Below are 26,088 nucleotides of genomic sequence, written 5' to 3'. Positions count from 1 at the left end.
ACACATCGAAACACGTATCACATAAACACATAGGCACATAACCACAGATTCACGTAGTCACAGAAGCACATAAGCACGTAGGCACGTAGATCACAGAAACACAGAAGCACAGAAACATAGAAGCACATATGCATTCAGTCACAGAGGCTGTCAGAATACAGAAACCTATCATTCAAAGCTCGCGTGTCGTTCATATATATCGGTCGCGTATAGCGTATCGGGTAGTATAGTATGATCGTATAGCATGTCGAGTATAGTATAAGCGTATATTGTAGCGTAATTTCATCTAGATTTGCAGCGACTTGTTAGCGTGTTGAGATAGAAGAGTAATGTGAGTCGTGTGTGTTGACCAAAGTGATAGCAAAAATCGAATAATTCTCCAAAAATTTACACAAAACACATAAATCACATAAAATCGGCGAATTATCAGAGTCAGCAGTTGCGGGCTCAGAATCGAAACACATAAAATCGAGAAATGGATTGTCTGCGGCTATTAGACGTCGACTACCCAAAGCGATTCGACTATTCTCAATAGACTTGTCGTCACATTTCGACCTTCAGGTTCATGTTTCTGCCTCGATTCTTGGGCATTCAACACGCATTCCCTAGGTCATACACGTGAGTTCAGGTCGTTGGAGTCCGTCGAGGCTTTGGTGAGATAGATGAAATCCAGAACAAGTTGTCAAGGTTAGGGTTTCACCCCTAGCTTAGCAACTTCTTCCTTGTTTTAGTAAAAATTGAGGAGATTATTCATCAAAATATGGATTTCACTACTGATTTGGTATAATTCTCCTCGTTAGTTCTGAAAAACCAATGAAGAAATCATTGATGAATTGATAAAATCAGCGTTGATCAAGCAATTTAGTCGAGAGTTTGTGGTTTTCACACCTAATCCTGACTAAATCGCTTGATTCTATTTGAAAATTCGAGCGCAGTGATGGCAAAGAGTAACAGGATATAACACATAAGCTTGGTCTATTGGTTCCTAACTATAGTCTAGGTTTCTAAGACAGCGACCCGGACTAGGTTGTGTCTTGCCTAATTCCCTATAGTTATGACTCTGATACCAATCTGTCACACCCCAACCGATGGCGGAATCATCAGGGCATGGCACTGAGCGAAACAGATTTTCCAGAAGTTTCCACAACAACTATCATTACTATTTAGTTTAAATAATACGTCCCATACCGTATCCCAAATAATAAAACAAGTTATTATAGATAAGCATCTAGTCAAGTATACTGTTCCGACAACTCAGATTTAAATAAAATATAAATATTGTTCAAATGCTTCTAGAGACTCGATCTGCAAGATCTACAGACAACTATGCTCTAGACGCTTATTCCTAGCTCGCATTCCTAGCAGATAAGCATCCTAATTGCCTGTCACATACGTTAAAATAAAGTCAATACATAAAATGTAAAGGTGAGCATACAAGTTTGATAATAGCATATAGAGTTCGAAATAGTTTACGCATAACCAGCACGTACACAGAGGAAAACGAAGCATGTTAATTATCGACATGGATCTATCGATACCAATGACTGCAGGTTGACTTTCCGAGACAGTTCGCAATACATGATTACCACCGTAATCCATGCAAGTAATTGTCCTTAACAACCCCCGTGTGAACGGGTGCTAAGTCCAAACTATAGTACTACGTCGTTAAGGCAGGTAGACAGCATTCCACGTGTAAACATAATAACAAGCATTCATTTAGTCACGCAATACATGCAGAACGGTTAGCGTTAAATAATTGAGTAGTGTGATCGATTGTGATTTTAGATAAGTAACGTATGTAACACCCAAAAGTGCTAAAGCAAAAAGGGTTCGAGTATACTCACAGCGATTGATTGATGGATTGAAGGGAGCGCTTGAGAGTAGGGTTTACCTGAATAGTTCGATAGCATAACGATGAGTAACGCGTAAAATGGAAACAAGTGATGATGGGTCGAACAGCCTGGTCGATCGAACGGTAGGTTCGATTAAACGGGTTGTTCGTTCGGTTAGGCAGTCCATTCGGACAGCCTGTTCGATCGGCCGGGAGGCTCGATCGGTTGGACTGTTCGAGTGGATTGTTTCTTCCTTTGAGTAGGATGTGTTTGTGTATGATGGCTTGTTCTTTTGAAGTTTTCGTTGTAGTATTTGAGAACATTGAAGTGTTCTTACCTCTCAGGTCGATCGATCGAACGGGCCGTTCGATCGGCCGGCTTAACCGATCGGTTAGACACTTCAGTAGTAGTCCTCAGCAGGATGTCACCTGATCGAACAGCATGTTCGATCGGGTGGCACTCCAATACGTCGAATGAGTTGCAAAATCAATTAAGGGTTGAAGCATAGTATCTCATGATCCGATGAGTAATGTTATCGAACAGCTCGTTCGATCGAACATCACTTCGTTCAATACTATACATCATGAAATTGTTAAAGTGTGGGGCCATGTGCTAGCCGATCGGCTGGCCTGGTCGATCGGCTGACATGTCCGATCGGTTGGGCTGTTCGATCGAACAGCCCGTTCGATCGGTCAGCTTTCTGACCTGTCGGCCTGTTCGTCTAACACTTGGCGGTTCTGATTGTTTGACGTTATATTGAGATATTTTGACAACGAGCTGAACCATGGCACCTTCGTTCTTACTTGTTTCCCCTGCTCGGACAGGAATCACCCAAGTCCGGCCGGTGAACGGTTCGGAACGGAGTTTATAGTTTAACCCGAAATCGGTGAATCTCATAGATAGAATCCGAATCTTGAACCACACAACCATTAGAACGATTAGTGAGTTGGCTCAAGCTTCGTTTCTACCAGTTTTGAAGGCATTGAGTGTAAAAGAGTTGAAAGAAAGTTGGAAATCCTTCTTGCAATCCTTCACACCATGTAAATGTTCAGATCTGTGATAGATCTTAGTTTGTTTATGTGGAAATCAGCTAGATCCAAGTGATTCTTGGTGGATTGAGGCCAAAACATGAAGTTCTTGAAGAACACCATGGTGACATCATCCTAGAATGCTTAGATCTTGATGATTTCACGGTTAGAAAACAAGATTTGAAAGATAGAAAGGTGTAGGAGCATGTATTGATCAAGAAAGTACAAGATTTAGGATGAAATCTTACCGGGATTGAGAGAAATCTGAGAAAAGAAGGGGAGCACGAGCTGGTCGGTCAGAGGGTTTCCAAAAGTGGAAAGAATGATAATGACAGACCTATTTATAGGCTTCCAAAAGGGGAAAGAGCTGGCCGATCGGCCAGGCATCCCGATTCGACAGCCTGCTCGATCGGACAGTCTGTCCGATCGGCTGAGCTGTTTGATCGGCTAGGAGCCTGATCGATCCACAACCTATTTTGAGTGTTCGATGCAACGATTTCTGACATTTTGATTTCGATTGAAGACGATACGAGTACGATAGAGTTTCCTATTCAAATTACTTTTAATCCCAACCACTATATCTACATACAAGCATCTACATTCCATATTCGATTTCGATTGAGTTCGATTGAGTTTCGAGTTTCGATTCGATTGATCACCACACATAGCATAAAGTAAACACGCACGGGTAACACATAAGGCACACACACACGTAATATAACACCAAATTCGCATAATTCGAGTTTCAAGTTCGATTGATGATTCGATTAGCTTGGTTATTGTTTGATTAACTTTATCGCATTGTTACTTCCTACTATTCACAGTCGTAAATCGTTTCGCATCGATTAAACATCCGATTACTTCGATTTCTCTGATTAACAACACGTACTCCACATAATACAAATAAACATGGAATAGACTAATTACAGTCAAAGAAGTCAAACTTGACTTTGACTTTGACTTTGACATTCGAAAACACGGGGTGTTACACAAACCATCATACACAAACACATCCTCACCAGACGAGGTGTCAATCCAATCGAATGGCCATCCGATCGGATGACCATCCGAACGGATTGACTTTCGATTGACTGGCCATCCGATCGGATTGCCATCCGATCGGATTACCATCCGACACTTATCACTCTTGCACCGTTTTACGCGCCGCTTATCGTTTATGCTATCGTTACTGTTCAGGCTAATCTCTCTCAACACTCCCTTCAATCCAAGATAGTGTTTACTTGTTAAGCACAATCTGTGAGTATACTCGATCCCTTTTTGCTTTACGCACTTTTGGGTGTTACATACGTTACTTATTCTAAATGACAATCTACACACAACGCAAACACTATTTATACGCTAACCGTTATTGCATGCTACGTGTTCGATGAATACTTGTATGTTATGTTAACACACTGATTGTTGTCTAACACCTTAGCAACGATAGTACTATAGTTTGGACTCAGTACCTGTCGTGGATAGGGGTTGTTAAGGGCTTTACTTCACGAGTCCCAGTGGGGATATGTGTTGCGCATTCTACAACTCGCAGTCATGTCTGTGCATATTTCTCTGTCGATAACCTACTTGCCTTCACTTTATACATGTTTCATGCTGGTTATGCGTAAACGATTTCGAACTCTACTGTATCTATTAAACTTGTATGCTCACATTTACACTATGTGTATTGACTTTATTTTAACGTATGTGATAGGTGTTTGAATGCTTAGGATGTTTTGCTGCTATGTGGGAATCAAGTTAGGATGGAGTCTTAGAAACAAACAATTTAATGAGATCTGAGTTGTTGGAATGGATAATTTGTCTTTGAGAACAATGTCTGTAATAACAGTTTTTATTTTATGTGTTTGTGGTATGGGACATGAACCTTTAATATATTATAACTAATAGTTGTTATGGATTCTCCTGGACAATCTGTTTCGCTCAGTGTCGCGCCCCGATGTTTCCGCCATCGGTTGGGGTGTGACAGTGTGTTGGTGATTTTTTTTTTTTTGATGTGAAAATGTTGAAGATATGGTGGTGATGTTAGGTTATATTATTGCAATATTCATGCCATCACTTATATCTTGCTACCATACTTTAGATCAACAATTTTTCAACCAAGATCAAGTGGGTGGGGTCCACTTGTTGACCGTAAATGGCGGGGAGGGGGGGGGGGGGGTAAATTGTATTTTTTTTATAAAAAAGTCTTAATTAATTAGATATTTAGGGGATTAAATTAAATATGTTATTTAGGGGTTGTCTTGCATCATTAAGGGGGTAATTAGGGGTTTAAGATGTTAATTGGTATTAACTAGTTCACTAAACTAGTATAATTATTTTGATAGCATAAACGTCTTCCCTTTAGTTGTCGGTTCAATAACGACATTTATATATTCTATCGACAAATATTTCTGCAAGTCATATTTCCGCAACCATGAGATGTATGAAGGGGTTACGGATCCCGAATAAAGCTTAACTAGCTCGCTAGATTATTGTATGAGGCTATTAGGTGGTGAAATCTTCGTCGGTTCGGCAATCGGACACTTTCCGGTCAAGTTGTGCACTGTTTGCCGTAATACTGGAAGCGGTGTCTTTTATGTATTTTTGATATCCTCATAATGTTTTAAGGTGCTTGTCATTATTCTGTTATAATTCTGGAGTCCTAGAAATGCTAAATTAATATTGCGGACCAATTAAAATTGTTACTTTTATAGCCGAAACGGACAATTTTGTGATTCGAGCGTTATAACCTGAAAGTTATGTATTATTGCAAGTGAGATTCCCAAATTAGTGTTTTTATGTTTATATGGACTTAGATATGTCTTTCGTATGTCGTTTCTCATAATTTTGTTTCGTTTCAACAACTTTGCTGGCATGAAAAGTGTAACCGTGAATAGTGCGCCCAACACTTTCTACCAACACTATTAGAACATAGTTTGTTTTGTTTCGTGACGTGAGGAAAACCAATATATGTTATAGTATGCTTAACTTGTCCTATCACTATTATATATCGTACGACTCAGTTACGTAATTAAATTATGATAAAATGCATGAGATTATGTAACAAAAATAGTGGTTAGATTGTACGGAATTACCGGTTATTTGTCGGTTGTCACGTGTAGCTTGAAAAGAAAAGGAGTTTCAACGAGTTCGTTGACTCGATATCAAGGAGTCAACACTTTGCAATAATGCAGTCATCCAAATCACAATGCAAAACTCGAACATAGCGAGACAATACTGAACGTTGATAAAACAACAATTTAGAGTGAACCCCCGGTGGTCTTTACGAATCAAACTAACCACATGTGCAACAAACAAGACATGCGTAACATATGAATTTGACAAGAAATGAAACAAATGAGTGTTTGTTATCATGAAAGAAATCCTCGTGATACAAGGACCATTAGGGGGAGTAGAAGTGTGAAAATCTACTCACTATATGCAAAAGTCATAATTTCAATAAAAGAAACTTAAGGACTTTACCTGGAATTTCGTGTGATGGCCGGTTGTTAGGTGACATTACCATAGAATATCGAACATAGTGTAATCGCCATTAATGAAGTAGGGGGGAATGCGAAGACATGTGACTTCTTTTGCAGCGCCAATATTTGTGAGTCTCATTAGACTAAGCATCGGCTGTTATGAAATCTTGTTTTAACGTACCTCAGCGTGATTCGTGTCATTTGCAGTATCACGTGGCAAATTGCCGCATTTCAATCAGTAATTCTCCCGCTGGCGGGATTAGCATCGTTGTTGTCGTGCCCAATTGTGTTTCCCCAAGGCCTCGCCTCGAAAGTTGTGTGTGATGTACTTCGACGTCCACTGACGTATAGTTTAAGTTTCACGTATAGTTGTGCAATAGCGTTTCGTTCCACGTAAGTTACCTGCTCGGGTAATTAAAATAGCATAGACGACATAATATAATGGTGTGTGCCCGAGTTAATAGTCGCGGCTCCTACGTGAGGACCTTTAATGAATTTCGACGTAAGTTTTCCAAAGGTCCTAAATGCATGTTACCAAAACTCTCAAAGTTTGCTTTCTATGTGTAATTGTTTTGTGTACCGTGTATCAAACACAACACTTGTGCATGTTTAAAACCAAAACAATTGACTCATTGTTCTCGGCAACGGTTGGAACCCATATTCGAATCCTAGGCGTGTGTATGTTTAAAACCAAAACAATTGACTCATTGTTCTCTGTAGGTCCCTCGGAGGTTGAGGTTTAACCTATTCCTTGTTATGTTCAACACTCTAGCAAGTGCGGAATCCAAGCTAGAGTGCAACCGGAGTTTAGATGAAAGCAAAGATTACAAAGAGAAAGATAGACACGCAAGATATCAAAGTTTTCTCTTGTATTTCAGTGGACACGGTTACAGACCTTGACCAAACTGAAATGCTCTCTATTACAGACCTGGGTTTCACACACAAAAGCTCTCTACTGTGAATACAAACTTTGGACAGAACTGTGTGAAAGTGAAACCCTTCATGGATATATATACCCATACCAGATTCCCATGCACGAAGGATAGATATCCTGGTCGAAGGATCATCTGTCGACCAGAAAACCTATCGAAAGATCTCGAAGGATCTAGACATACCTCGAAGGATTGTATATCCTTCGAGGTCCATAAGGATCCTCCGAAACATCATCTTTCGAAGTCATCGAAGGATACTAAACATCCTTCGATGACATCCTTCGAGACATATCATCTTTCAACTACTAAGTGTTGAAGTTTGGCCAAGTCAAACCAGGAGGATGGTTGACTTGGTCAAACACATATTACAACACATTACAACACATAAACAACACATACAAGACGTAAACACAACCGACAAAAGACATCGTTTTATACATTACAAAATATAGACAAAGTACAGACACAAAGTGCACCAACAAACTCCCCCTTGGCTGTAGCTTTGTCTTCGTCTTCATGTCTTAAGTCTCTAACGCCCTTTCCACGGCTAAATGATGCGACGACCATGCACTTCCTGCATTGATTAACAAGTTGAAGCAGTATCGAGCCATCCTTTGAAACTTCATGGCTTGATCACGATCTTGAACTAGGTAATTGATTTCATGATCCTTCAACACAATGATATCCGATCTGGACATGTTTGTAATCCACATCGGATCGATTATCCTGAAGTTCTCTGCATTGTCTCTGAACAAGATCACAGCTTCACCAGTGTCTGCATCATAAACCCAGCAGCGGAAATTACCAAGAAAGTCGGTCTTCATTTTCAGCAACGGAATCTTCTTCATCACCCTAGGAGGATCATATACCAGACGATAACGAGCGGTGTTAGTCTCTGGATCAAGAGTGAACTTGATCTGCTCGTATCTTGGAAATTGAGGTTTGTATAGAGGATCCTTCCAACCCAAACGCCTTTCTAGCCTGATTTTCTTCGCAAAGAGATCTACCATCGATTCTTTAGCTCGATTGATTACATCAAGCTGCGCCAACACTGCCACATCATAATATGGAAGTGGGAGAATACTAAGGAGAGTTCTGAAGTATTGAAGACCAGATTCTCTCTTCACAACCATGCAGTGTAAGTCTTTCACAAACATCCAGCTGATGATGCGACCCCTTGCCTGATTTTTCTCCAACAACATGTAGTTAGCCTGTTCCAATGGGGCAAGCGGAGGAGGATTCCTAGCCAGGAAATCCGCTCGCCATTCATTAATAGTTCTCTCACGGCTTTCTTGAGCAGTTGGCGAATCAGAAGACAGATTTTCAAACTCTGCTGTCTTCTCAGCAACAAAGTTATCATCCAGAGTATTCATTTCAGCATCGTCCTCTCGAACATAGACAGGACGTTCAGGATCAGAACTGATGAAGATTTCATCAATTGAGGAGAAATCAGTCTGATCCTGTACCAGTGGAGTAGCATCAATCAAACATTCAGCAACGTCATCCAACTCAAACAACCTTGATAACTGTTCATCTGTCAACCCAGATACAAACTCTCCCTCTTCCAGTAGTTCACCCGTGATAGGATGAAACTTTTGAGCACTTGAGGATTCAGGAGGATCTTCAGTAAAAGTTTCTGGTTCTAGGCTGATCTGTGAAGGATCTACAGACGTTTCCAATGTTTCAGTCTGTTCAGTTGGACCAGTAGAGACTGTAGGAGGAGCAGACGGAGTCTCTTGAGAAGTGCCAGATCCGCCTGCAGCACCGGATGCAGCTGCACCGGAGCCTGAGGCTGCTGTTTGATCTGGATTAGCAGAATCATCATCCTGATCATCTTGACGTCTTGGGAGTACTATCCCTTGAGCGTTACACCTCTCTCTCCATAATATCCCAACCTGTTTATGAACCCTACCAAAGTTTTCATGCATAGGTTGGAATGCTTTCTTCAGTCTTTCATCACGACTGCTAACTGTTTCCCTTAACGCTTTTGCTGAATTTTCCAAATTAGTGCTGTGTCTTTTCATGATCTCCACCTCTCTATCTCTTGCCAAGTTAGCCTTCTTTAATCTATCAATTTCTTCAGCTTGTTCTTTGATCTTCATACTTTGAGCATTTACAATAGAACACAGCTGATTGTGAGCCTCTGCATCCTTCACTCGTTGTACACGATGTTCTTCAATCGTTCGTGTATGACGGCCAACTATATCACCCAGTTCACTGATTTGTTCAATCAAGAACTGTACCTTATCAGCTTCAGAGAAACCCGACAAGGTTTCTGCCAGAGATGGCCTAGAGGGCTCAGGTCTCGATGAAACAGATTGACCTGCCTGACCCAAACCACCTGAAGGACCAGTTATAACAAGGGTAGGTCGAGGTTGTGTACCTGTGGTGGGAGTTTCAGGTGGCTGTTGATCAACAGACACCTGATGAGCTCCCGAAGACCTTTGTGGAGAAGACATAAGATCAATTGTCTCAGAAGCAGTTAACTGATCGCCAATTGGAGGAAGCTGCTGCTCAGGATCAGATGAAGGCTGAACTGACACTGGAACAGAAGTGTCAGCAGTAGATTTCTTTGATCCACGACCACCCTGTCGTTGAGCCTTCCTTTTCCTAATAAAGCCTGGAGATGTGAGCGAATAATCTTCATCATCCTTATCTGAGTCTCCAGTACCACCCGTCTTCTTGATTTTCTCAAACCTGGTATTCCCACGACTATCCTTGTATTTCCTCAACCCCGGAGGAGTAGGATTATCATCATCAGGCGAAGAATCACCATCATCATCACCAGAACCACCTGCTTCATCTTCAGAAGATGAACTGCTATCATCAACAAGTGTTCTCGGCTGATCCACTTTGCCCTTTCCCTTGTCAGTCGCAGCAACACTCGACTGACCAGCACCAACATCACCACCAGAAACAACTGGAACATCAGGATCAACAGGCATGTCCTGAGCCACTTCAGCAGTCACATTCACATCAACCTTAGCACTAGCTGCTGCACCAGAACTGCCAGCAGATCTTCTAGTGGCTTTGATTCCATGCTTAGATGTGAGTTGCTCATCAGCCATAGCAATCAATCTTGGTTCTTCATTGTCAGACACACTTCCTTCACGTCGCCATCTGTTGTTCTGTGGAGGCTCATATTCAGGAGCATCAAGATGACCAATCATTTTCCTATCTGGATGCGTTCCCGTGTAAACCCCCATAGACTTGACGATTAGCAGTGTGCGTTCGTTCATCGGATTCACAGGAAACACATCTGCCGTAGCTTTAGCAAGATCAGGAATCTGATCATCTATCATCATTTGTAGAAACCGAGGGTATAACCAAAACTTGGTGTTAGTTCGCTGCTTATCGGACGGAAGTGGCCTCTGAGAGTTTTCCTTCAGATTGTTGAAAACATACCGAGAAATGTTGAACGGCTTGTTCAGAATCAGCGCCGTAAACAATCCTGTCAGATCAATAGGAGACAAATCATACCCAGAGCGCTTGTTGCTTAGGCAATGAATGAGGATGTGCAGAAGAAACTTGTATTTAAGCGGTAGGTATTTCTTGTTGATTTGATTGGTAAGGACGTTCTGGCTGTACTTGATCCTTAACAATAACCCACGTTGACACTGCAAGTCTATAGAGGTTGGGTCTTCAGATTTATCACCAAAACGAAGACGTTCTCTGATAGAATTCTCAGTAATAACTACTGGCTTTTCAGCGACGATTGCCCTGATTACTTCCTGATTATCCACTGTTTCCACCCTAGCTGTATTCCAGAATGCCTTGATATGTGATTGATAGGCGACATGCTGTGTGGTGATAGCATAGTTGATTCGCGCCCGATGAAGATATTCCATAATCCCAGCAAACTCAGGACTGATGCCTCCTTCTGGTTGTAAGTACGCCACCATATTATGTCTAGATTCAGACATAGCTTCCAGTTCAGATTTCACTTTCTTGGTGGGTTTGGCCCGTTCAAACTTAACTTTTGGTGCCATTTCTGCACATCACAATTGCACGTAATAAGCACGGGTCAAACAGTCAACATTGAGTTTCACACTTAGAAAAATTTTCAATTTCTTGAAAATTTCCTAAGTGTTGAAACTATCGAAAGATACATTATGTCCATCGAAGGATGAAATGTGGCACGAAGGATGAAACACAGTTCGAAGGATGATGAATGGTTCGAAGGATGTTTATCCAGCTCGAAAGATGCTGTTTATCTTGAAAGATGTCAAACTTATCGAAAGATCATCTTTCGAATGATCAAGATATTTTGAAAGATACCTTGATCTTTCGAAGGCTGATCCAACGAAGGATGATCTTTCGGGATATCCATTATCTTTCGAAATTCACCTCGAAGGATGCTGTCTGGCACATCTCTCGAGGTGATGACTCATCATCTTCCTTCGATCTGATCCGGTGACTGTTCATCGGCGAAATTTCCGGTGGGTTTTCCGGTGATTTAATACACACTTTATTCAAGTGAGTTTTATGTTAAAACAAGACCATTTTCATCACCATCAAAAACATCAGGATTTTAAACCAACCCGGATCATCACCACAAACCAACACTTAAACTTTTACCCAAACCCTAACCTCCCCTGTTTTACCCAAGTTCAAAACCCCTGTTATGATTATTCAAACCAAACATTTAGACAATAATGATCAAACAAAACAACATAACATCCACAACAGATACGGTAGCATTACATAATCACACAACATTGAATCATAACCTAGACATTCAAAATTTCATGAATAAAACAAGAACATTAAAGAATGAATCATGATCAATGATCTGTTTATGAAGTTTGTTTTGATGTTCGTTAATAGATTAAAGCATAACATCCTACCAAGATAATGTTATGAAATCCTGATAATCGAACAAGTGTTTTTGAAATTTTGGCAGAGGTTCGAGAGGATTTTGAGGGTTTTTGAAAACTGATAAATGAGAATGATGAAGAAGACACCTTTTTATACCAGACCTCGAAAGTCGAACCGTCTCGAAAGACACAAATCTACTCGAAAGATGGACAGCTGTCACGAAGGATCCCTTTTTGTTCGAAGGATCCAGATATTTGAAGGATCTGGATCGAAGGATGCCAGATATTTATGGATCCTTCGAAAGATATCCTTCGATCTAGAATCATCCTTCAAAGGTTCTGGTCAACTCGAAGGATCACTTGGTCAAATCTTTCGTTGACCAAGCATCTTTCGACAGAGACTGTTTGACTTTCATTGACTTTCTTGACCATCTGATCTTTCGAGGGCCATTGCTTCCTCGAAGGATCAGATTTCCACCAACACTTGGATTTTTGGGGAATTTCCAATTTAACCCTTCAAATTTTGAGGTTTTCCAAAAATGACCATGTTGAAAAGTTGTCCATTATGAAGTTTAGCAAGGTTAATTTTATGAAGTAATTCGGCTTGTCAGGTATCGGATCGAGCACCAACATCATTCAATCAAAAATAAAGTTAAGATGAAAATCCTTTTGGATTTTGAAGTTTGATAAAAATAAAAGGCAACAATTTTAAAATCCTTTGAATGTTATCAAACGACATCACCGCTAATGTCGTGCTGATATGCACCAAACGACAAAAACTGTTTAAAATTTAAAGCAGTAAATTAAGCAGAAAGTAAATATGTACAAACACAACAATATTTTTGCGAGTTTCTGGCGAAGAGAATCATATCAGCTTGCGGTCTTTTGTCAAAACACACTTCCTTTTAAAATTCTTTTACAGAAGCGGATAAGTATTCTACCACAATTACCGATATTGTTGTCCACTTAAACTCAACGATCAGGTGTAATCATAATACAATGAGATACGTTTAAGGTATGATTTATACTTACCGACCGGTGTTCATCCACTCACGACACATTCCCGTATCAAGGTATGCACGAGAATTCATCATACTGGGGAGTATACCGTTTATCATCCGTTTTTGACGTATATATATACAATGTGAACAAGTCACTTATTTGAGTTTGAAAACAAGCCCTATGTGATAGAATCACTTATTGATGAGGAACTTGATTTTCGATGCATGAGGGCACAGGAGCAAGTCCGTGAACAGGTCAGTACTTCCGTACAGCAGAGAGACGAACTTGACTCCCGGATAAATGTGATATTTTATCACTTATTTTGATGGACATGTGATTGTTTATCACTTATTGAGGTCGAATGCAGTATGAGATATGTACACGTATGTATGGTATCATGGAAGAACTTAGACTTTGTCTTTATAGAAACAACCATGATACCCAGATGATAAACAGCATAAACCCCGAATATCTCAGAACCTCGGCAATCTATCAAACGAAATTTCGGTACCAAGACCATATGCCAATGAACGGTTCCCACGCGGTTTTCAGTCTGTTATGTTTATATCTCCTGCATACTTTAAAATGATCGTGAGTCTACCGGTACATCATTAGTAGAGCTACTTATCATTTTCTTTTTCTTTTGATTTCTGGAAACATGTTTCAACCGACCTCTGATGTAATATCACTTTCTCTTATATTGCCAAGAAACTCATTTTTGTTTTTCTATTGTTTTTGTGTTTTTCTGAATTTTCTCCCCCTTAAATGCAGAAAGTAAATAAATTAAAGACATATTTTTGTATTTTTGTGGTTTTTCAATGTTTTTGTATTTTTCTTGAAATTTTCTCCCCCTAAAATTCAAAAATAAAAAGAAATGAAAATATTTTTGGATTTTTGATTTTTTAGAAAAATATTTACAAAAACGATTTCCTGATGTTAGTTACTCTTGCTTCACCTTAATGCCGTTTACCAAAAGTAAGTAATCAAATCTTGATTTATCGAAAGCTTTGGTAAAAAGGTCGGCACGTTGGTGGTCAGTATGAATGTGAACCACATCGATAAGTCTCTTTTCAAAACAATCACGTATGAAGTGATATTTGATATCGATGTGCTTCGTTTTGGAGTGCTGTACAGGATTTCGAGTGATCTGTAAGGCAGCCTCATTATCAACATAAATAGGAGTAGTTAGGAATTCAAAACCGTAGTCCCGCATCTGTTGTTGGATCCATAGAACCTGGGAGCAGCAACTAGACGCAGCAATGTATTCTGCTTCACATGTAGACGTAGCCACACATGTCTGCTTCTTGCATTGCCAAGTGACTAGGCGATTGCCTAAGAACTGACATCCTGCTGTAGTTGATTTTCCATCTTTCTTGCAGCCGCCGAAATCAGAATCACTGAAAGCTTTAAGATCGAAGTTATCATCCTTAGGATACCATAACCCGGTGTCAGGGTAAGTCTTCAGATAACGAAAGATCCTTTTGACAGCAGCATAGTGAGAGACCTTCGGATTCGCTTGATACCTAGCGAGAAGACAACTTGGATACATAATATCGGGTCTTGATGCGGTGAGATACATTAAAGATCCAATCATAGCACGATAGAGCGAAGAATCCACAGCATCTCCTTCGTCATCCGGAGTAATTCCATGATTCTGAGGAAGAGGAGTAGAAATAGGCTTCGCATCGGACATCTGGAACCGGCTCAAGATGTCCCCGACGTACTTGGTTTGATGAATAAAAATTCCAGATTCGGATTGATTAACTTGCAAACCCAAGAAGAACGTCATTTCCCCCATCGCACTCATTTCAAATCGATCCTGCATCACCTTTTCAAATTCTTTACACAACTTATCATCGGTAGAACCAAAGATAATATCGTCGACATATACTTGTACCAACAGAAGATCTTCACCATTTTCTTTGATGAAGAGGGTACAGTCGATCAAACCCCGTCTAAAACCATTGCTGAGCAGATAGGTAGACAATGTTTCATACCAAGCCCGAGGTGCTTGATGAAGACCATATAACGCCTTGTTTAGAAGTAAAACCCTGTCAGGATGTAATGGATCTTCAAACCCCGGTGGTTGCTCGACATATACTTCCTCCTCGACTACTCCGTGTAGAAAAGCACTTTTGACATCCATCTGGTACACCTTAAATTTCTTGAAAGATGCATAGGCTAGAAAGATTCTAATAGCCTCCAGACGAGCAACAGGAGCATACACTTCATTGTAGTCAATGCCTTCAATCTGACTAAAGCCTTGGACAACCAACCTTGCTTTGTTTCGGACAACAATCCCACGGTCGTCCTTTTTGCACTTGAACACCCAGCGAGTTCCGATCTTTTTGTAGTTATCGGGCCTATCAACCAATTTCCATACGCCCAATTTCTCAAACTGCTGAAGTTCTTCTTGCATTGCTTCCACCCAGGAATCATCCTTCAATGCCTCTTTCCAAGATTTAGGTTCTTCTTGGCTAACGTAGCAGGCAAAGGACCATTGATTCTGTTGTCCCGATTCTCGTATCTCAGTATACAAGCCAGCATTTTCGTTGTTTCTGATTTGATTTCTTGTCCTTACACCACTGAGAACATCACCTATTATATTCTGCTGAGGATGAATGTTATGAATTCGGGTTTCAGTAACTTGAGGAACTTCAACATTTGACCTCAAGTTAGTGATATTTAAGTTCCCGATATCATTCTGAAGCTGGTGAGTTGTAGAAGATGATGCATTTTCTTCTTGGATAATTGGCGCAGACACTGGATCCGTTGCTTCTGAAGTACCTTGAACGGGACGCAGTGCTTCACCATCATTTGCATCAACATACTCCTCATCTTCCGATGACAAATTGTAATCGACAGCATCATTAAACACCTCATTTGAAACGAGATTGTTGACAGAAGAAGACGCTTGTGAGTCAACAATGATTGGACGAGCTAACTGAGAGCCAGTCGCATTCTCGCTTTCAGACAACATTTGAGCAATTGCATTATCATCATCAAATGTAGGCAGATTGAATGAGTCGAAAAGACCATCATAATCGAACATCCATGGTTCACCAGAAGGCTTCGGAGGATTAGAATATCTTTGGACTCTTACTTCACCCCATTCTTCAATCCTTTTGGTAGTCAGGTTCCATACTCGCAGATTAGGAGTAGCATACCCAAGGAAATAACCTTCGATAGCTTTGGCACCAAACTTCCCGTCAGGCTCAATCATGGTACATGGTGCACCAAAAGGTTCTAGATATTCCAAGTCAGGAGTCTTCTTGTGTAGGAGTTCGAAGCACGTTTTTCCATGTCTTTTCACTGTGAGAACCCTGTTTAACGTGTAGCAAGCCGAGGCAACAGCTTCAGTCCAGAATCGAACTGGAAGCTGAGACTCAACCAACATGGTTCTTGCAGTCTCTATTAAGGTTCTGTTCTTTCTTTCAGCGACTCCATTTTGTTGTGGCGTGTACCGAGAGCTGTATTCATGAAGGATTCCTTTTGCAGTGCAAAACTCATCCATAACCCTGTTTTTGAACTCGGTACCGTTGTCGCTTCGAATTCGCCTCACCTTTAGAATATACAGATTTTCCAACAGGGTGATCAAATTCTTCAGAATTTCTGGAGTCTCGCTCTTGTGGACCATGAAGTCAACCCATGAAAATCTTGAGTAGTCATCAGTAACTACCAAGCAGAAAACTTCTCCGTGCACACTCTTGTGTTTGACAGGGCCGAAAAGATCCATATGCAAACGCTCGAGTGGCATGTTGACAGTGTTAACCTTCTTCAATGGATGAGATTTCTTGGTCTGCTTTCCCTTTTGACACGGCACACAGACATCTTGAAGTTGAAAGTGTTTCACATTGACACCTCTCACCAAGTTGTTTTTGACAAGGTGATTCATTTTTCTGAGGTGAATATGACCCATTCGCCTGTGCCAAGAGATTGTCTCCTTTTCAGTGGCCTTTGAAACAAAGCAAGTAACTTGTTTGGAATTCGTTACTGCTTGGCTCATATCAAGGACATACAAATCATTCACCCTTGGAGCTGATAAGAGAATCCATTCTGGGGGGATCTTGAAACCTGGCTTCAGCACATAACAACCGGCATCATCAAAATGCACGGTGAACTTCTTGTCGCAGATTTGAGAAACACTCAAGAGATTATGATCCAATTGCTTCACATAATTGATCTTGTCGAAACTCACAATCCCATTAGAGATCATTCCCTCGCCAGTGATATAACCTCCCTTATCTCCCGCAAACGCAACATATCCTCCTCTTATACTTCTCACATCGAAAAGAAGACGATAGTCGCCAGTCATGTGCCTGGAAGCCCCACTATCAACAATCCAAAGACTATTAATAGTTCCTCCTGGAGCCGCCTGCACATGCAATTAACACATCAGTTTGAGAGGGGGACCCAAGCCTTTGTTGACTTGGGTCGTCCTTGATCATCAAGGAAAGTGATCTCAATCACTTGATGATTAGGAAATAAAATTTCTGGTGCTCCCCCTGACTTAATTACCTGTTTTTGTTTCCAAGCTTGTTTTTGTTTACCAGTATTTGAATTAATTGATTTTGTATTTACTGGTTTTGCATTTGTAGGTTTAGCTTGAACAGGTTTCTCATTCTTGACCTCCGATTTTAAGGCCTTCTCAATTACCTTTTTGTTCTTTTGTTTTTCTTTCTTTTCCCTTTCTTTCAAGACACGTGGGTCTTGTTTCGGGGAAACCGATTGTTTTTGGTAACTGGTTTCTTGGGGAACACTTGTTTGTCCTTTCAACTTTTTCAAGTATGGGCAGTATCTTACGATGTGCCCAATTGTTCCACATTCAAAACACATTCTCCGCTCTACGAACCTCGGAGAAACGTGTTGATTACCCGACGAAGAACCAGACACTGAAGTTTGTGATCTGGATGTGCTTGCACCTAAATCACATCCGTTTGTGTGTTGGGTATAATTGTTTTGCTCATTTCGTTTCAAAATTCTAACTTGTTTTACAAATTCATTGTTAGATTTGTTTTGAAATGTTTCAAGTTTGTCCGTACCCTTTGATTCAACAAACTTCACTATCGGTTTTTGTTTCTTAACAGGGGCTTTCCTGTTTTGCACCTTTTGAACCTTAGATTGTTCAACCTTAGGTTGTGCAACCTTAGGTTGTGGAGCCTTAGACTGTTCAACTTTAGGTTGTTGAACCCTTGGTTGTTCAGTCTTAGGCGACTGAGCTTTTGGTGCTTGAACATTCTTGTTCTGAGCCCTCTTTTCTTGTACCTGCCCCTTACCCTTTCCAGAATTCACCTGTTGTTTTCGCTCAACTGGCAGTTTTTGGTTTCCACATTGTTTTCTAATTTGTTCACGTGGAACTGGTTCACATTGAGTGACAGTGACTTTGTTACCTTTGTTTCCCAAAAACTTATCAGTTCGTCCTTCAAAAATTTTCTCAATTAAATCTTGATTTACATTTTTGATTGGAAAATCTCTGTCAGAATAAATTTTGCTGTCTCCCTTGAGCGTATACAACAAGTTATTCTTTTCACTGCTAGGTACACTGGGCTTCATTGCCTTTGGTGTTTCAGCCTTACTCGGTTTTACTGGTGGATCACACAAGATGTGATTCTCAATTGGAATGTCTGATGTGACCGAGTTAGACTGTGGCTTCACAATTTCTTCAGATTCATCGTCTGAAGAGTCAGCATCCTCAATGATGGGAGGACTCTGTTCCTTTTCACACGATGAATTTTCCACATTCTCAGAAGCTGATTGTTCCGAGGAAGATGTACCAGTTTTGAACCCGAGGCCTGCAGCAAAGTCATCTCGCGCAAGTGGCACAGTAGGTTCAAAACGGGGCATATCCTCGTCATCAGGCTGTTTTGAATAATTGTGGCTCATTGGGGGGGGACATTTTTTGTATCCAATACATTTTTTATCCCCCTTTTCCTTCTGAACACTGATGATGTGATCCAAAACAAAGCGGGAATTGGAATAACTGTCCAATTTCTGCTTGATTGCATCACACTCGCATCGAGCTGTAGCTAACTCCACCATTTGTTTCTCAATTGTGTCAATTAAGTTATTATTAGCATGTTGTTTTCTCAAAACAGCCTTTTGTAATTCAGAAACATCATGTTTTAATGACTTAATTGTTTCTTTAAATTCTTTTTCATTTTTGGTTAAAAAGAAGTTAGCTTCAGATGCTTTGGCAAGATCAACAATCAATTCTTGATTGTGTTTTTGTGTGATTTCAAACAGACTTTCCTTTTCTGCATATTCTAGACATTTAGCACATTCAACAACAGCAGAAACAGAGTCAGGTTTAGAATCACATACCTGTGAGGTTTGTCCTTCAACATGAGCCATGAAGGCTGTAAGAAAAGAGAAAGATCCGTCTTCAGAGAAAAATTGAGAAAGCTTCTCAGAAGTTCCAGCAGCTTTCTGGCAAAGAATAGACTTTCTCTTGCATAATGCTTCAGCATCAGCCAATAATTCATCAACCTCCAGATCTAAAGCTTCACTTGATATATCACCAGTATCAAGTGATTCACCATCAACACTTCCACTGTAACCCGAGCTATCTTCATCTTCAGAAGATTCATCAGCAGACACGGGTTCTTCAACCTTTTCAACTACTTTGGCATAACAAGCTGTGCCACCATTACCTCCATTACCTCCTTCTCCAAGCTGAACACTCCAGTTACAAATCTCATCAGCTTGAACAACTAATCCTCTGTGGGAATTAGAGTTTGAGGATCCAGAAGTATTTCCTCCCACGGGAACTAATTGTCTGTCAGAATTGTTCTGTTGTTGCTGAGGCTGTCTTTGATTCCTGAAAGGATTCTGATTGCCTTGCTTGGGTGGCTTCTGACATTCCCGTTTGAAATGACCCTTTTCACCACAGTTGAAGCAGGTGACAGCATTTTTATCAAAACCATACTTGGTGTTGTTATTGCTTTCCAAGCTGGTTCTCCCCGTTCTTTCCATAAACTCTTTAGCTCTACGGATAGCACTAGCAAGAGCCCACTTTATATCCATCATCTCAAACTCTTCTTTATCAACCTGCTGATAATCTTCGTTGGTTAGGTTGATATTTCCAATCTGACCCGCAACCAACCCACAGTAGGCGCTAACCAAGGTGTTCAACATCTCCATATGTTCCTTGGCTATCTCAACACTGACTTTTGAAAAATTGGAAGTATCCAATCTGACAGTGTTCAGATTGGAAGTAGCTTGAAAGCTTGAAGAACTTCCATAAAATCCCTGCTGTTGTGGTTGTTGCTGTTGAGCTCTGTTAGGATCCAGGAAAGGCGGTGGAGTGAATTGTTGAGCTGTCTGCTGTTGTTGTTGTTGAGATGAAGAATCTGGTCTTGAATACATCATTGTGTATGCTGAAGGATCAAATTGATTTGCTGTTGGAGGTCCGGTGTTGGAGATGAACGCTGTTTGAAGCTTAGCATGCTGAGAAGCTGGCTTTTCTCCAGTAATACCACCTGCAATCCCAAAATACATCTCGGGATTCTGAGGAGTGGTTGTTCTTTTCGCCTTGAGCTTTTCTTCAACATCTTTGTTTTCCAATTTCTGGATTAGCTCATAAATGGTAATTGTATCCAGAACACCGTTTTCCTTGAGAATCTCAAGATAACTGCTCCACTTTGCTGGTAAGACGTCAGCAAATCTCCTCACCATATCTTGTGGAGTGGCAGAGACTTTGAAGGCAAACATTTCACTCAACAGATGGTGATATCTTGTAGACAATTCTGATAGACCTTCATTCTCCATGCAGGTAAAACCTTCAAACTCTTTCTTTAGCAACTCCTGCTTGATCTTTCTTGATTGAGCATTTCCTTCACACCTTAATGTGAGCATATCCCACAAACTTTTGGTAGTCGTACAGTAGACGAATTGGTGGTATATATCTCTGTGAAGAGCCTGCGTGAGAATCATAAATGCTTTCTTTTCCAATTCAAACTTCTTCTTATCTTCATCAGACAGTGTGCTGTAAGTTTCTGGATTTGATCCTGCAACTTCCAACTCATTTTCAAACGAAGTGAAGAAACACATCCATAAGTCTTGACCTTGCCCCTGAACGTAAGTTCTCAACCTTTCTTTCCACCATCCCCAATCATTGATGTGATTAAGCTTTGGCGGTTTCGTGCTTGTACCAGTTTCACTATCGTTCTGCATCATTGCTTGAATGCTGTTGCTTTGATTAGTGACCAATGCCCATTGATTTGCCGTTATCATTGCAGCTTGAGTTGGGGCAATAGCCTGCATCCATGCAGTTTTGTTGAACTCTGGCGCAGATTGCGTGGTTGATGATTGCGTAGATGATGACTGTGGAGTCAAAGTTGTTGTAGTCCACGCAGAAGGATCCCATTGACCATTTGTTCCCATTTTATAATTAATATATTAGGTGAAAATAAATTTAGAAAATTGATTTTCACAAACTATATTAAAACTTGAAAAATGACAACAGCCGAAGGATAAGGATCGAAAGACCTGAAATCACAAACTGTTAAATTCAAACAGATAAGACTCGAAAGATGGCCCGAAAGATAACACTGTTCGAAAGATCAACAGTATTCGAAAGACTGCTGTTGAGTTTTCGAACAAAAACTTCGAAAGATTCCCCTACTCGAAGGATCCTTATCTTTCGAAGACAAACAGTAACTCGAATGATGGATCTTTCGAGAAGATTCCTTGACTCGAAAGATGGCACACTGACTTCGAAGGATTGTTCGAAGGATAGTTATCTTTCGAATCTCCTGAATCGAAAGATGATCTGTCGAGCTCGAAAGATATCTTTCGAACACACTCTGACACACTGACACAAGGTTGACCGAAAAGTGACAGGTTGATGTGGTTGGTGAACCACCTTTCGGCAGAAAGGATGTTCTGCACAACTTTTCACCAACTTTCACCAACTTTGAAAATTTTGCCAAAAAGGGAAGCTTCTTATCCACACCTAGCAACCGGAATATGACCGGAATATTTGCCGGAAAATAGCAAACCTTTCAAGACAAAATTTTAAGTTACCCAATCCTTCCCACACAACACTCGGTTAGTTTAAAGCACGTTTTTAAGGCTAGAAAGTCCAGAAACACACTAAAAACGGGAGTTAAACCAAGAAAACTTTTGTCCAAACACAAACCAAGGTCTTGCACAAACCCGGTTTAACAAGGAAAAGAACCTGGCTCTGATACCACTTGTAGGTCCCTCGGAGGTTGAGGTTTAACCTATTCCTTGTTATGTTCAACACTCTAGCAAGTGCGGAATCCAAGCTAGAGTGCAACCGGAGTTTAGATGAAAGCAAAGATTACAAAGAGAAAGATAGACACGCAAGATATCAAAGTTTTCTCTTGTATTTCAGTGGACACGGTTACAGACCTTGACCAAACTGAAATGCTCTCTATTACAGACCTGGGTTTCACACACAAAAGCTCTCTACTGTGAATACAAACTTTGGACAGAACTGTGTGAAAGTGAAACCCTTCATGGATATATATACCCATACCAGATTCCCATGCACGAAGGATAGATATCCTGGTCGAAGGATCATCTGTCGACCAGAAAACCTATCGAAAGATCTCGAAGGATCTAGACATACCTCGAAGGATTGTATATCCTTCGAGGTCCATAAGGATCCTCCGAAACATCATCTTTCGAAGTCATCGAAGGATACTAAACATCCTTCGATGACATCCTTCGAGACATATCATCTTTCAACTACTAAGTGTTGAAGTTTGGCCAAGTCAAACCAGGAGGATGGTTGACTTGGTCAAATACATATTACAACACATAAACAACACATACAAGACGTAAACACAACCGACAAAAGACATCGTTTTATACATTACAAAATATAGACAAAGTACAGACACAAAGTGCACCAACATTCTCGGCAACGGTTGGAACCCATATTCGAATCCTAGGCGTTCTGTATGTATCCAAAGTCTTGATAATCTAAATCCCCAGAGGAAAGTGAGGTTAGAGCCTAGATATCTCTACAGAAACCTAATTCGCTGAAACATATAGCTCTAATACCATACAACTCCAAACCAGCCCGCTAGAATGGACCGGACGATTCCCACCTCACATCGCAGCCTTAAGTCCAGAATGGTGGTCGTTCCCACGCGTTGGGATGCTCACACACTTTCTTTTTGTAATGGCCAAGCCAACTAGTTGGAGTACAGGACAAATGAACTTCTATGTGGCTGCATATGCACCTTCCCCCTGTGTGATGGTCGTCCTGCGTTCAGTTGTGAAAAAAAAAAAGGAACATGATCGATGGTCCTGCTGGAGTAACGGACTGCCGGAATGGATGGTCGCTTGCTGGAAACGCTAGGAGTTATGTTTAGAGGTGAAAATCTGTCTGTTATTATTCGACTACCTTAATTATCTTTTACACTTTTGAGTTTCTGGAAGTTAGATTTAGCAATTTTGAAGAAGTTGGATATCTGGTTTAATGGGTTATGGACTCAACTACTTGAAAAACAGCATATTGCAAGATACATACATCGTCTTAAAAACATGAAATATATACATAATAAGTTTTTTCTTCAACTAATACCATACCATAATATGAAAATTAACTATTACTTCTCCACTGGTAGCACCAATAACTTAATGTGATCAATGTTCTTTGATGTCCGATACGATGAAATGCAGCTCTTTAAGCATGTGCCATCAGTTAGTCTATACCATTCTCCGGGAAGAACTTGGTACTTGATCTTGTAGGTACCAGCTGGATTCAACTCAAACTCCAGGTTAATTTTCTCCATTAAACTTTCAAATGTAGTTGAGCTTGGGAGAAAGAATAAACTGTGATCAACTTTATAAACTGCTAGAATGACTAGATCATCGTCTTCGTCATCCTCACCTTTTGGATCGTTGACGTTGGTCAAGGGATATTGATATGCTTCATTCAACTCACCTTGATCCGCAGTGGACTTTCTCTTCATACCCACCAATGGCCTTTTTTCTTCTAATGCTTTAGGTGTTTCTGATAATTCAATTTTTGGGAAAATCTTGGCAGGGTTGCTCCCACTCCGAGAAGAAGAAATCTCAACATCTACAACAAGTAATTCATCACCAAGTTGTGCCCCAGAAGAAGCATACCTGAAACTTGGCAAATACTCCCTTAGTGTCAGTATCAAAGCCTCCATCAAGGGCAAGGGATTAGGACTTAGGGGCCAAAAAAACTCAAACACGTAGTCACGCTCTCCCATGTGAGAGCTCTTCAAGCATATAGCAAAAGAAGTACATTTTGCATCGGCAGAGAGTACCGCCAAGACCCCCTTGTTATCACTAAAATTAAATATGTTTCTGCACAGGTGTGCTTGACGAGTTTCAAGTGTCCTCGCAACTAGCCCGCGCTCCGCCTTTTTCAAAGGAAGAACATAAAGCTGTTGATAGAAACGCTTAAGAAAAGACATGTGATCATCGCCATGGGGACTAGCAACACAAAGAGATTTAAATCTGCCTAATAACGCCCGTCTCTTCTTACGATGAAGATTCTCAAAAGTGACCCAAACTTGACCAAGAGTTGTAGCATGTGATTCAACAGCCGCTTGTAATGCCTTTTCAATTTCTCTCTCGACAAGTCGGAAATCCCCGGTAGTAGCCTGTTTAAAGAGAGAAAAGTATTTAAATGAGAAAGCATACTGTTGTATCCGGTTAGAAACATTATTTATTTAATAATAATTACCTCGCAAGGCAGCAAAAGTAGTTGTGGAGGAACGATATTCAAACCCTCCCTCTGCAGACAAACAAAACACAAGTAATATGAAACCTTTTATCAACGATAATTGTAAGCATCATGCAGGTAACTTAATTAACTAACTAACACATGCACCTACCAGTAGTTCACGTTGCAACTCTTGGTAAATTTGTAGAAGATGACAAGGACATCTTACAGAAACTTCAATGACACCAACGCAGTGAGTAAACGAAAACGCAGGCAGCATCATAAAACAAGTTAGCTCACATTGCAAAGCAAGATCCACCAATGGAGTCCCCCGGTGAGCCCTAAGATCCAGAACCGCCTCTGGAAATTGGTTCAGGATTGCAGTGGATGGTGGTGCACCGTATATGATCATAGCGTCGTCATCTACTACAACCCGATCACTAAGAGCATAGGAATACTGGCAACAAGACGACCTATATTTCCGGAGACGATGGTTTGAACGCGAATAGGCATAAGGGTTAAAAGTACATAAAAGTCTAGTGCCGCTAGAGGTTTTCACTAGTCGCCAAAACTGCCTGATTATCCTCTCTAAAGGAAATGATTTTACGTTTCGAAACGCAGACAGTATCTTATTGTTCACCGGATCTGTTTAATTATTCAAATCGTCCTTATAATGCTTGATTATTATTATGATCAGAATCAGAATACAAATACAAGGAAACAACAATTTATTACCGGGTCCACGACTACCATGGCGACAAATAGCTTTTCTCTCAGGATAGATTTCTGGCCAGTACTCCCCCATCTTCGAATTCGAATGTGTGTTCAGAAGAAGTTGTAATATACAGAATTTTGGAAACCCTAATATAAAGAAATATTGAATTTGCTATGTCCGATTTAGGTGAATTAATTAAATGACAACATAAATAAGTATCGTTTAATTATATTTGTGTATCGAAAGATAAAAAAAAAGATAGATTAATAACAAAATATATTGGATTAAAAAGAGTTTATAAATCATAGGGTTTTATTTTGTATAAGTGCATACACGTTAGGGGAGATTTTAAAAATCTGAATATGTGGAAAGTGAATCCTTCCATGTTGAAACCAATGGTAATGTACTTCCAATACCGAAACCGTCGGACATTAAGTGTCTGTTTGGTATGGGTTAATGGAATAGACATGGTAATGGAATTGACGAGGGAATGGAATAGATCATTATCATTGAATGTTTTGTTTGGTTACATGTGAGAATAGAATAAATTATTACCGTGTATTGTTTGGTAGGCAAGAAAACACTATGGAATAAAATCGGTGATGGTGG

The 26,088-nt window shown here is 40.4% G+C and overlaps 1 protein-coding gene across 1 annotated transcript; it reads right to left on the bottom strand.

The window, feature by feature from the left end:
- Positions 1–23,631: 23,631 nt before the first annotated feature.
- On the bottom strand, positions 23,632–25,646 carry LOC110907796 (protein NLP6-like). The gene is made up of 4 exons (XM_022152725.2): positions 25,500–25,646; positions 24,937–25,409; positions 24,786–24,836; positions 23,632–24,702 (listed from the first exon to the last, which is right to left on the bottom strand). Exons 1-4 carry the CDS (start codon positions 25,567–25,569, stop codon positions 23,674–23,676), a joined length of 1,623 nt encoding a protein of 540 aa, XP_022008417.1. The 5' UTR covers positions 25,570–25,646; the 3' UTR covers positions 23,632–23,673.
- Positions 25,647–26,088: the final 442 nt, after the last annotated feature.

Source organism: Helianthus annuus, chromosome 4 (genome assembly GCF_002127325.2).
Source record: "Helianthus annuus cultivar XRQ/B chromosome 4, HanXRQr2.0-SUNRISE, whole genome shotgun sequence".
Taxonomy (NCBI): Eukaryota; Viridiplantae; Streptophyta; class Magnoliopsida; order Asterales; family Asteraceae; genus Helianthus; species Helianthus annuus.
Note: the sequence above shows the minus strand (reverse complement) of the source record. Positions and strands in the feature narration are given on the sequence as shown.